Below are 11,717 nucleotides of genomic sequence, written 5' to 3'. Positions count from 1 at the left end.
CAAGCCTAGACTCGTGACCAGCTGTGTATGTAAGCTCAACTTATTAACAATTTTGTGAGCTTGAGAAATGTGGACATCACAATAGCAGGTCACAGTTGTTCACTGCCAAGCATGAGAAGGGACTAAGCCAAAATTTGGTGAAATAATCTATGTTTGCTTGAGTGTATTAGACTTATTCTCTTCACTAATAGGATAAGTCTAGGTATTTTGTCAGTAATGGAAAATGATGTCTACTGTAAATACTCACCTCAGTTTAGCAACAAAAAGACTGAGGTGTCAAAGAGCTAAAACGAGCATAAAATATCTATGGAAGATTCCAAAGTTTTAATACTAAAAAGGAAGGTGATTTCCATAGTTGAGAATCCAAAAACTCAGTGTAGGAATACTTGTAAGTAAGTCTTGTCTGTATGTAGAATCAATATTTGATATGATAGAAATTAACTATTAATGTAAAACCAACAGAGTGAATCTAGTTACACTTCAGGCCATGTATATCCAACAATAATAAGTTCATTTGAAAAACAGATATTCTTTTGAGTATTGCATTTCGCAATCACTGAAACTGTTATTTGTGTTAATATCAATATTAGTCTCATCTTCTTCTTTGCTTTCTTTGTACATGTTGACATCAATTGAACACTCAAGCTAGCATAGCCACTAGGACTCCCACACTGCCAACTTCAACCGATTCGGTGTCATGCACCAAAGTTGATTAGTAGCATGAACAGGTGTCAATAACAAAGCGAATATTCAAAAAGACTCGCCTTTGCGCCACACAGGCACAGTGGCACATGGAATAGTAATTAATATTGCCTTTTTCAATCTTGTGGCTGATCAGCACCACCTCTATTAGGCAATCCAGTCACGCTCACCTTTGCTTTTCCATTCGGTACTTTCCGCATTTCAGCATTTCGGCAAATTTCCACGTCGCCACTGGCTACACATTGCATTGCGCCCTCGCTTTTGTTGTTTCCTTCACTTCCCTTCCTTTGCCTAGCCCCACCATGGGTCCCTTACTCTCGTTTTTATTCTCACCCAATGGTCGTTTCTGGATTCCCATTTTAGTTCACCTCCTCATCACCTCCAGCCTCCTCCTCCTCGTCTTCTTTGCTCCCCCACCATTTCTGATGTCACCACTTCCTATCCGCTTCCGTTGCCGATCCGTCGACTACTGACAAATTATGACATTTGTTTATAGTATGAGAAAACATGCATTGGCCAGGGCTTGAACCTGGGACTCCAGCTTTCATGGTCTGGTGCTTTACCAACTAAGCTACCAAGGCGTACTTGGACAGCATACTGATTGGTTGCATGCCCAGAAGGTCCAGAATCACTGTACACAGGTGCGGATCCCATTGTGTTGTGATAACTACCATGTGCCACTGCTGATATCAGCAAAGCCCCGGTGGCCGGTTCAAATAGGGCAACAGGTCCATCTTTATGACGTCGATCTACTATCATATACTATCAAAACATCGGTTGCTCATCTTGCCTGGTTAGAGCGTGGGTGGGTAGTTTTTGAGCTGGAGAAGGTTCATCCCCTTGTGTCGCCCATGTTCATCGCTGTTCCATTCACTTGGGTACACTTATCTTTTGTCCATCGTCTTCACTACAGCTACACCTACCACACACTGCCTGGGACTCACTTGTTCCAAATTGGGACTACTCCTCTCCCTCCCTTGTTTGACCAGGTGGTCCAACACAACCAGTCCATTGGTAAGGCCATGGAACTGTTGGATTTGGACTAGGTGGTGGACTGGTGGCTCCAGTTTCTTTTTTTTCAGCAGAACATTCATTTGCAGTGCAATTATTTTTGATTTTTGAATCATTTTTATGGACACATATTTTTTTAGAATGCCTGACTGACAATAAAGGAACTGTGTTGATACTGATAGTGTTTTGCCTTGCCCTTTTTTTACTGCATCTTCCTATGACATCATGATTTTCCTGCTCTCTTTTTGCTATTGGACTTTACTTTATGGCTGTACAAACCTGTGACATTACTCACAGCATTCATTGTTCTATCCCTTTCTTTTCCTTTTTTTGACAATCTTATCCTGTGCTACCTACGCAGGATTTGTCAGTGTACATTCCTTCCTTCATGTTCTTTCTCATTCTTTTTGCACAGCTATACTGTGCATAGCCTACTTTTCTTTTACTATATAAACCCCTGTATTTTACCTTGTAAAAACAACAAGAACTCGAATCCAGACTTCTTCTCTAATCTCAAGTTCACTACTCACTACTACTTGTGATCCAGTGTGGTCACAATACTTCTCACTGCTACCACTGCTATCTGCTGTCATCATCACTTGTTATTTTTGAAAGTCACTGCCATCCCTTTTGATTAGAGTTTTTCTGAGCACTACAGTTTGTGCGTCAGGAACCTGCTATCACTGGGAACCTCGTCACCTTGTCATCTTGTTGTTTTCAAACCTACCTTGTGCTACAATCAGCAAGGTAGTGCTTGTTCATACTCATCACAAAGCCCCTATCTTTTATCATCCAACTATCCCTCCTCCTCAAAACCCACACCCATACATCTCTGGGTTTTACTTTGAAAGATCGTCATACATACCACCCAACGAACAACCAGACCACTCCACTGTTCTAGGATGCAAAGCCCATACACAAGTTCCGTGGAATCTGGGAGGATTGTGTGTTAGTTTGTTTTTGTGTGTGTTTTTTTCTAACAACAGTTCTCATCTTCGACACTGTTCTATTGGGATCATCACCTCCATTAATGACCTATGGGTGAGAGCTCATCAAGTGAGACAAGATAAATTGTAAAATCTGAGCCTTGATGAACAAGTTGAATAATTCTATACACCAGTCAACACCACGGAATTTACCTGGCTTTCCTGTAGGGTTAACAAGTGTATGGTACCAAACTGCTTGTCTGGGATTGTCAGAACCATGGCCTCTTTGGAGTAACAGAGCTGCAAAGTATAAGGACGGAGTAACAGAGTACAGAGGACAAGATGGGGAATTGGCTTAGCTTGTGTGCTAGACCCTTCCACAGACCTTGGTCCCTAACTTGTTGGAAGTTGGAAGTGGACGGAGGAAAAGTAGAGGAAGAAAGGGAGCAGAGTAAAGATACTTCAGAGAAGGATTGGAAAGGACTTAAAAAAGGACTGGTAAGAAAGCAATGGAGTACAGGAGTTACAGCTTATATACTGTTGGGGGAGCAGGAGCTTGTAAGGAGTAACTCATAATGTAGGTACAGAGTTCCATGCAGACAATTATTTAGCAAGAATGTATGCGCAAGGAGTGTATCATAAGATCTAACTACAGAGTCCATGAGGAATACTAGAACGTGCGAGGAGAAATGTGTGGCAGACTAGAAGTCTGGTGCAGGAGTATTGGAGCGGTCAACCGGAGTACCATGTGGGAATGGAGCGTAGAGTTATGCCTATTGGCAGACCACGAGGAAAGTAATCCCGAGCATACCAATGGTTTGAGGGTTTTGGGTCCGGGGAACGTAATCCTGAGTATACCGACAGTTCTGGGGTTCTGGGTCCGGAGCATAACTCCTTCAGAACTGCTGGAGTTCTGTCTTCTAGTATGGACATGACAGGGATAGCTTTAGCTTGCATCAATCAAAGAAAACCGCTGCACTTACTTTAAACCATCAGGTATGAAAAATGAACAGCCACCAAAAAATTGGTCATATGCATAGTGTACTTGTGCTTTCCCGTCGCCCTAAAAATGGGTATCCAATACACAATGCATGTTTCAACGCGTGCAATGTCCCCCTTGTTCATTGCATACAACAGTTCATCATAGAGTAGCAAGTATTTATTGAGTAGTAGCCCATTTTCATATTATTGGTCTCAAAATGCTGGAGGATGCTGGCATAGTCAGGTGAGCTTGTGATTGGCAATACAAGCCTTGGCTAGATAGGCAGCTATAGCCTTGAGTTCATCAAACAATGGTGCTGAAGCCGCAAATAGGGCAAGAGTAGAATGAGCTGAATTATGAGTCTTCACCTCAACTCTCCAGCAATCAAGATGGTGGCATATTCCAGCGTGATTGACCAGCTGATGTATACGCCTAAACCCTGGCTTACTGCCATATATACCTGTCTCTCTAGGTCGCAACTTGGACACATTGTGCATCAAGCTCATTTCATCTTGTCTTGCTGTTGCCGATTGCAGGAATGTGCGCCATAATGCATCAGCACAAGTCATTTGAAGATGGAAGAGACCTGGTACAAAAATGAGGTGTTGAAAACAGTTCTAGGGTGTCTCCTCAATTGCCCTTTGCTCCTAAATGGCCTGCAGCCGCTCTCCTATGCCCAAATCCCCATGGAATAGGACTACATGCTCGGATACAGCATGGACGTTACCTGAAATGGTTGAGTTATTCACATCCATTACTCGGGCAGCAATGACAGGTGTTTTGATGAGAGGAATTTGTTCTATAACAGAAGGTTTTTCAAGCTGAGATTTGAAACCTGAAAAATACAATGCTCCGAAGTACAAGAGGTCGCTCAGGAACTTCCATGCGATGAACTGTTGTCGTGGGCTAAGTCCAGCTATGTCTGTTGGTTGTGAATGGAGGGTTAGTAAATCTTTGAATGTTTTCTTGGGTGGAAGGTCTTTGGTACGAAGCTGTGGGTTAAGGTGCCACTATTTCCAAAGGGCATGTGAGCACTTGAGGTCGACCTGAGAAACCCCATGTTGCAGCGGAAATAACAGGCCAGACGTGAGGTGCTTCAGACTGTCTGTAGAAAGTTCAATAGTGGAAGCTCTGGTTTTGAGATCGACGTCAAAATTGTCATATGTGTACGATGCAAAAAGGGTTTGGCCAAGATCTTGAAGGGCTTGATGAGACTCCATTGATAGCAATCAAATAGTGGTGTGAATTGCATTCATAGATGTTGATATGCCCATATGTGCAAGAGTATCTATGACTCTCTTGGCTCACATTCCTCAAACAGGTCATCTGCGCTGCGGTTGTCCCGTCCCCACAGCCTGCATAGGAGGAATAGAAATCAAAAAGGGGCTAATATTCGCATGCTCAATGAGGATTCCTGTGTACTGTTTTTGGAAGAGCGCTGTCAGCTTACCAGTTGTTCTTTGGGGGTGGACACGGGTCCCCTAAACACGCTCTGTGCGATGGCACCAGAGAACAATCCTTCGTCTTCATGAGCCACCATGTGCAGTTCCACAGAACTCCCTCCAGCACTCTGGCCGTTGAAGTCGCCTATGGAGGCGTCCACGAAGTCGGGGTGGGACAGGAAGCCGAAGGAGTCGAGGCGGTAGTAGACGGACACGATGACAATGTTTGGACTCTGGTTGATCCAGGGGTCAAATGGCCAATTGCGTGGGTTTCCGTAGACATAGCCTTAGTTCAATGTATACATCATTAAACCTGCCTCATCGATGCGAGCAATACAACGTACCTCCACCATGTATATAAAACAGGACAGGCACTACGGTATGCCCTCTGGATTAAGCATCGGAGACGAAGCGAACGGCAAGGACGCACGCACGGTTATCTCCTTCCTTTGCTCCAGCAGGTGCGTAGATATTCACTTTGAGACAATCTTCCGAGCCAGCTCCTCCGTGATCCCCACCTGCCACCGGTCAAGAACCACACACACGGGAACGCGGCGCGTCAGGACATACCTCCGATGGAACCTTGGACACAGAACATGGGGTACGTGGTGGCATTGATGACCTGTCTGTTTGATTCTTGGGAGATGCGAGTCGTGTTCAGAGGCAGCGGTGCGCGCCATCGTAATTCGGCCAGGGGAGGCTCGGCATAGGGAATGCCCAGGTAGGCTACCGTGTTGGGATACGACTGGTTTCCCAGATAGCTCGCATAGCCGACATCGACAATGTTGGGCGCTGATCCGGACGAAGAAGAGGACGCGAGCACGTCGCTGCTGAACACCAAGCCCAGAAGAAAAAGGGCGACGTTGAGCATTTCAGAAGAGAGCAGATGAGAGACCCTCGAGAACGCTGCCGCTCCTTCCACCTCCATTTATATAGCTGGCAGGTAAAAAGAGATCACAAGTACTGGATGATCACGGTGTATGTTCGGATGGAGATCACGAGGCATCATATGGGCCTTGTCATAGAATGCATTTACGATATATTCCATGGAATTTTTGGCAGCGAAGCCTACGATGCTCACGAGGATGGAAGAAAAGAGTCGCAAGATCTTCCACAGGACTCGGGAAACGGTTATTGCGGACCACGGTGAGGCTGTCGGAATCATGCTTATAGACTTCTTCATCATCATTCGCAGCGACATTCTCCATAATCATTTGGCAACTATCTGGGGATCATTACAACATAGCAGCATGAGAGTCTGAGTACAGTGGCACTATCGCACCAAACTATCCGCTTTGGAACCGCCGAACCGTCACGATGAAATAACTACAGTAGACGCCCGGCATGGTACTTACCCCTGAAACAGTGTACTAGAATATACATAGACATGGATGACGAGTAATAGACGCTCTGCTCCGTGAAAATAGATAATAGGAAAGATATTGCATGTTTGACAGCTTTGCTGTCGTCCTGGCTAGGACTGTCATACAGATCCTTGTTAGTTTTGAAAGTAGTAATGCTCAAATGGACTCACGAACAAACTTTCCATCTCTTCTTCAGGCTGCGACTGCCGCGTTGTCAGACTGACGGTTTTCGTCTTCATGCATTCTCGCTTTGAGTTGGTCCAATTCAGCCTGTTTTTCAGCCTCGCGTCGGGCACTGTCAGCCTTCTGTTGTTCCATTTCAGCCTTGAGTTGTTCCATTTCAGCCTTGAGTTGCTCTCGTTCCGCACGACCGTGTTCTTCACCTATCTTTATCCCGCGTTCTTCACCTATCTTTATCCCGTTTTCTTCACCTATCTTCATCCCATCTTCAACATGCTTTTGACAAGTTAAAAAAATGATTAATAGACAGCAAAAAACAGCAGCGAGATTTTACTTACTTTACGTCGAGTTTCTTCTTGTTTTATCCGTTCCTCCCTCACCCTGTTACATGCCTCGATCCATGACCTGTCATATTCTTCAGTTATCGTCTCTATACTGTTACGATGGTCGAATTTCAACCCGTGATAGTTGCCGCGTATGTCGTGTGAAGTACACTTCTCCTCTGCATTTGGAAATAGTTTCTTCAACATGTCGAACACAGTATTGGCAAACCAGTAGCACTGGTGCTCATAAAGATTGTAGAGCGGGGCGTGTTTGTTGATGACTTTCAACAGGATGCATAGCTGCCGAACAGAAGGCGATAAATAATTTCCGGTGATATTGGAGGGACAAGACTCGGAGAATGTAAGGGTACAGAGCTCCCTGTATGGTTTATACGGTTTAGTCAACTCCGTTTTATCGTCTTCTTTGGTGATGACAATACGATCATGGGCAGGAGTATCGGAGACTGACGGTGACACAATGGCAGAGCCTAGAGGGGTATGAACAGACGAGTTGGGTGACGGAGCGGAGGGTGAACGGTCGACGACCACAAGTGCCTTGGCCGTGATGTTTGGGTCCGGGTAGCAAACGGAAATCAACAAGAATTCGTGTTTCTTGTCGTCTTTGCATTTACAAAACACGATGTGGTCGATATAACAATTTGTGGACCTATCGTCTACGCAAAGCTGCCGCTCCCATGACTCAGGTCCCATAGGCCCGATGACGCCCTCCTGGAATATGCCAAAAATGTCGTTTGGATAAGGCATGTGTGGTCGAAAAAGAGTCGAGTAGATGTTATGGAGAATAAGAGAAAAACGACCTGAACCCATCTTTAATCTGTAGCTGGTGAGGGCTGTAAGGGCTGAGGGTGTTTCAAGTTCCAGAGGGTCTGACCGTCTTCAATGGCGCTGGCAATGCTATGATATGACAGTCTATCAAATCAAACTTCTAACAAGCTCGTGTACTACACATGTCTCGTACATAAGCGCCCATAAGCACCCATAAACGTCCAGTAAATTGCCGTGAGAATGTTCACGATGTCTACATATGGGCAACTTGAACATCCTGTTCGGACTCGGTGCAAGTAATCCAGTACACCCTACACCAATCATTCTCCTGGGGTCCATGCTTGAATGACAGTCTGAATACTCGCTTTCAATGGCCAGTGCACTTCAAACCCAGAAGATAAATTATCAACCGAGTAGTGCTTGGGTCGTGCTACCAAAAAAATAACCTTGAACTTTTCACCGGTCACCTGTAAATCAATGGAGCGGCACACAGCTTTTGAACAAGTGGCCTGGTATACATATCAGAGCAAATCCCTCGTATAACGTCACCATCATCAGACATCTCAATCAACTCGATGGACTGAAATAGTCGAGCATTCATTACATCAACTTATAGTCATAGAACACTGATTCGTTTACAGAGGCCCTCAGTGAACAAATAGCATCGTAGCCAGTCAGGGGTCTGCGGGAAGGTATGACTCGGACGTGTCAAATCACGGTTAATGTAGGGAATATTTTGCCCTTCACCCTCACATCGCATGAGTCACAATCGTAAGTATCTCTCCTTCCAAATCAGGGGAAGATTCTCATTATCATGATGGACACTATCACTGATGACGGTTCGTGGTCATCTCCTTAGGGCCCAAGCAACGTGTATTTCACTTCGGTTACTCCCCTACCGTTCATTGCGCATGGAAATATCCTACTCCAGTGTCAGCAATGTCAGCTGTCAATGGACGAAAGCAATTGTCGCAATACGCCGAGACGTCAGCTTGGTGTACCTGTGCTTGTGCCGCTAGCTGGGATCATGACGCGTTTTGATTCATCAGCGTAGCCTCGCATAAACGTATAGCCTGTATCAACAGCATTCCAGATTTGAAGTCAAGTTTGAACAGGGTAAGATTTGTTCAACCTATCAATTCCACACACCCTAAAACTTTGATGCACGTACTAGGTTTTAGCCTTAACCAGCACATCGTGGAATTGAGAAGCTCTCTACTGACGCTTTACTGTTTAGCACTTTATCATGGCAGGGGTGGACAGCGTGATTTATCGGGGGCTAATGTATCTCCCTGAAACAGTGCTGTCAAGCTAAGTTATCACCCATTCACCATAAGTTAGTGTGCTATCTCATGATGGCGTAGTTCTGTGAATATTTACCGACTAATGGAATACTTCTCCCTGGAAAATGGATATTGTCATGCTTTGTATATGGCTGACTTCGACTTGCATTCTAATCTCTGCTCGACTTCCATGCACTTTTTTTCATGCCCCACAAATATCACAGCAAAATTCCGCGCGGTGCTCCATCGGGCTATCCAGACCGGCTTGCGGGAGGGAGCAGACGACATCCAGATCAACGAAGCCTTGCAGCTCCAAATCGGCTGGATGCACATCCACGGTAAGTCCTCCCCCAACACTTTCCTCTCTTCGCATTGTGATTGTGATGGGGGCTAACAACCTCCCCTCTCGTTACATGCTCTCCTAGATCCAACCCGACACGTACCAAGCCATGCCCTCTTATTATTTATCAGATACCAGACAAATTTCCAGCGGAATAGACGTGTACAGCCTACCACCAAAAGGGTGGTACGGCCCGCTGCAAAGTCTTAGATAATAAAATGCATGCAAAAGTGGCAACAGTACTGACATTCTGAGCATGCTATCCCTACAAACCATATAAGAAAATAAAACACCACACCATAGTATACCAAGTTGTTTGGGTTTGATTTAATACAATAAGGTGTCTTAGGTCTTGTAGAAGAGTCTGAGCTATATTCAAAGTAAGTACCTAATAAGATAAGATGTCTATACTAGGGATCAGATAGGTATTCAAAAGGGGGGAAATAAGTGAGTCTCACCTCAGATCTCATAGAAGAGTCTGAGGTAGTACATGACAAAACCGGATAAACCCGGTCTCTGCCGAAGCAGCCATTGTTCTCCATGGAGCACAGCCACCACTCCATGGAGTCACCATTGTACTCCTAGGAGTCATTATACTATAGCGAGTAGCACCTCCGACTATAAGTAGTAGGGGGCTTAGTATAGAAATACCTCAGTTGTTTCTATAGCTGTTACAACCAAGAGTTAGTTACTCTGGCGCACACAAGAACACACTATAAAGGTAGTGATGATGAGGGAGTGGTTACCCCTTAAGCTGCAGAGAGTTTGTTGGTATACAACAGGAGGACTCGCTGAGGAGTCTCCTTGATCTATTGTGTAAGGACCATTTCATTATTTTCTTATCTTCGCTATGTCTTGGTTCTCGAACGCTTTTCCCGTTACACCTCTGGCTCTAGGGCTAGAGGTATCCTTTGCCGTTTTACTTCTCATAGCCCTCACAGGCTTTCTTAACCATTGCTACCATTTTATATCACAGATCAGAGACTGGGTATTGCTCCCAGCCAGCCAGCACACGGAGTAAGGACTGGTAGTAGGCATCTCGCCAACCAGCTCCAAGCCTCAGTAAAGCCTGGTTATACTAATAACGCCTTATTCAGGATCGTACCTCATTATGAGGATACGGTTCCTGAACACACGTGACAATCCTCTATTATTAGTACAAGTCTCTCACCTGCTGATTAATCAAGTTAAAAGTCGTACAATAGTTACTCTCCCTTTTTCTTATTGGTCGATTGATTCCTCAGACCACTTTTCATATATTCTCCTTTCGGTCTGAGGAACAAACAGTTCACTATATAAAGCCTTACCTATTCATGTATGGCTCCTTAGTTTTCTATTACTGAATTTACCCGCTTTACTCCTCAACGAAAACCTTTGAAGCTTACCTCTCAAAGTCCTCTACTTGCTATACATACTAGCATCTGTCAACCTCAAGCTCATCGAACCCTTTACTCCCTGCAAGTGCAGAAGGAGACAGGTTTTGTTTTTGTTATAGTTTATCGTTGCCTCACATATTGGGGTATATATACTAATACAGAATGTTTGTACTTATGTACTGTACAGTTGATAAAGTCAGTGGCTGATGATGTCATGGGGCCTAGCCCGCATGACCAGCTCCACTGTGTGAGAGAGTTGTATCTAAAAATAAGAAGAAAGCAATGCGGCACAAGAAAGAGGAGTTTGAACAAAAGGGGAAGTGCCGCGTGGCACCATGTGTGAAAGCTAAAGTATACAAGGTTAAAACGGAGAATGAAAATGGAGGAAAGGTCCGAAAATTGTGTTATCGTAACACTACCCCCCTTCTAAGGCTCGACTTCGAGGCGAGACCAAATACCGGCGGTGGTAGTTAAATTTTCGGGCATAGTTTGAAAAAGAGAATTACAAAAGTTTTGAATCCATGCCTCTAAGCTTCCTAGGAGCTGAGGGATTCTTAGAATAAAATTTGTGAACAGCGTCACGGGAGTTATCCAGGTGGGCTTCTGGTTCCCACGTTCTGTCCTCGTCTCCATAGCCTTTCCATAGGACTAGGAACTCTAATTTGCCATGCTTCAAGCGTGCATCCACCACCCGTTCAACTACGAACTCTTCTTCACCTTCCTGGGTGACTACCACCGGACCGGGCCGGTCTACGCGCTGTCCCGGCAGCGGTCCTTTGTAGGGTTTCACACGGCTAATATTGACCGTGGGTACTACCCTCATTTGTTTTGGGAGTTCCAGCTCCACTGCGTTGGGTTTGACTTCCTTAATCCGGTAAGGGCCAATCCATTTTTTGGTCAGTTTTCTAGACTGCCGATCTTTTAACTTTAAGTGGTCGGTATCTAACCAAACCAGGTCGCCGACCTTGTAGTCAGGGGCCTTAGAGCGTCTATGCTCTGCCC

General features: G+C 45.0%; 3 protein-coding genes across 3 annotated transcripts; 1 reads left to right on the top strand and 2 right to left on the bottom strand.

The window, feature by feature from the left end:
* Positions 1 to 4,098: 4,098 nt before the first annotated feature.
* On the bottom strand, positions 4,099 to 6,164 carry SERLADRAFT_464104 (uncharacterized protein; the record flags this gene model as incomplete). Its single annotated transcript, XM_007316839.1, has 5 exons — positions 4,099 to 5,007; positions 5,072 to 5,349; positions 5,408 to 5,437; positions 5,498 to 5,581; positions 5,634 to 6,164. 5 exons carry the CDS (start codon positions 5,989 to 5,991, stop codon positions 4,780 to 4,782), a joined length of 978 nt encoding a protein of 325 aa, XP_007316901.1.
* Positions 6,165 to 6,520: 356 nt separating this feature from the next.
* Positions 6,521 to 6,880, bottom strand: SERLADRAFT_385764 (uncharacterized protein; the record flags this gene model as incomplete). Its single annotated transcript, XM_007316838.1, has 2 exons — positions 6,521 to 6,543; positions 6,602 to 6,880. A coding segment is annotated over one exon (227 nt), but the record flags the coding sequence as incomplete, so codon positions are not given.
* Positions 6,881 to 8,005: 1,125 nt separating this feature from the next.
* On the top strand, positions 8,006 to 9,623 carry SERLADRAFT_464090 (uncharacterized protein; the record flags this gene model as incomplete). Its single annotated transcript, XM_007316837.1, has 5 exons — positions 8,006 to 8,304; positions 8,358 to 8,487; positions 8,576 to 8,832; positions 8,891 to 9,337; positions 9,425 to 9,623. The coding sequence occupies 2 exons, from the start codon at positions 9,103 to 9,105 to the stop codon at positions 9,547 to 9,549; spliced, it is 360 nt and encodes a 119-aa protein (XP_007316899.1).
* Between the last annotated feature and the right edge of the window lie 2,094 nt (positions 9,624 to 11,717).

The sequence above is a fragment of the Serpula lacrymans genome (genome assembly GCF_000218685.1).
Source record: "Serpula lacrymans var. lacrymans S7.9 unplaced genomic scaffold SERLAscaffold_5, whole genome shotgun sequence".
Taxonomy (NCBI): Eukaryota; Fungi; Basidiomycota; class Agaricomycetes; order Boletales; family Serpulaceae; genus Serpula; species Serpula lacrymans.
The sequence above is the reverse complement of the archived record's forward strand: the minus strand, read 5'-3'. Positions and strand labels throughout refer to the sequence as shown.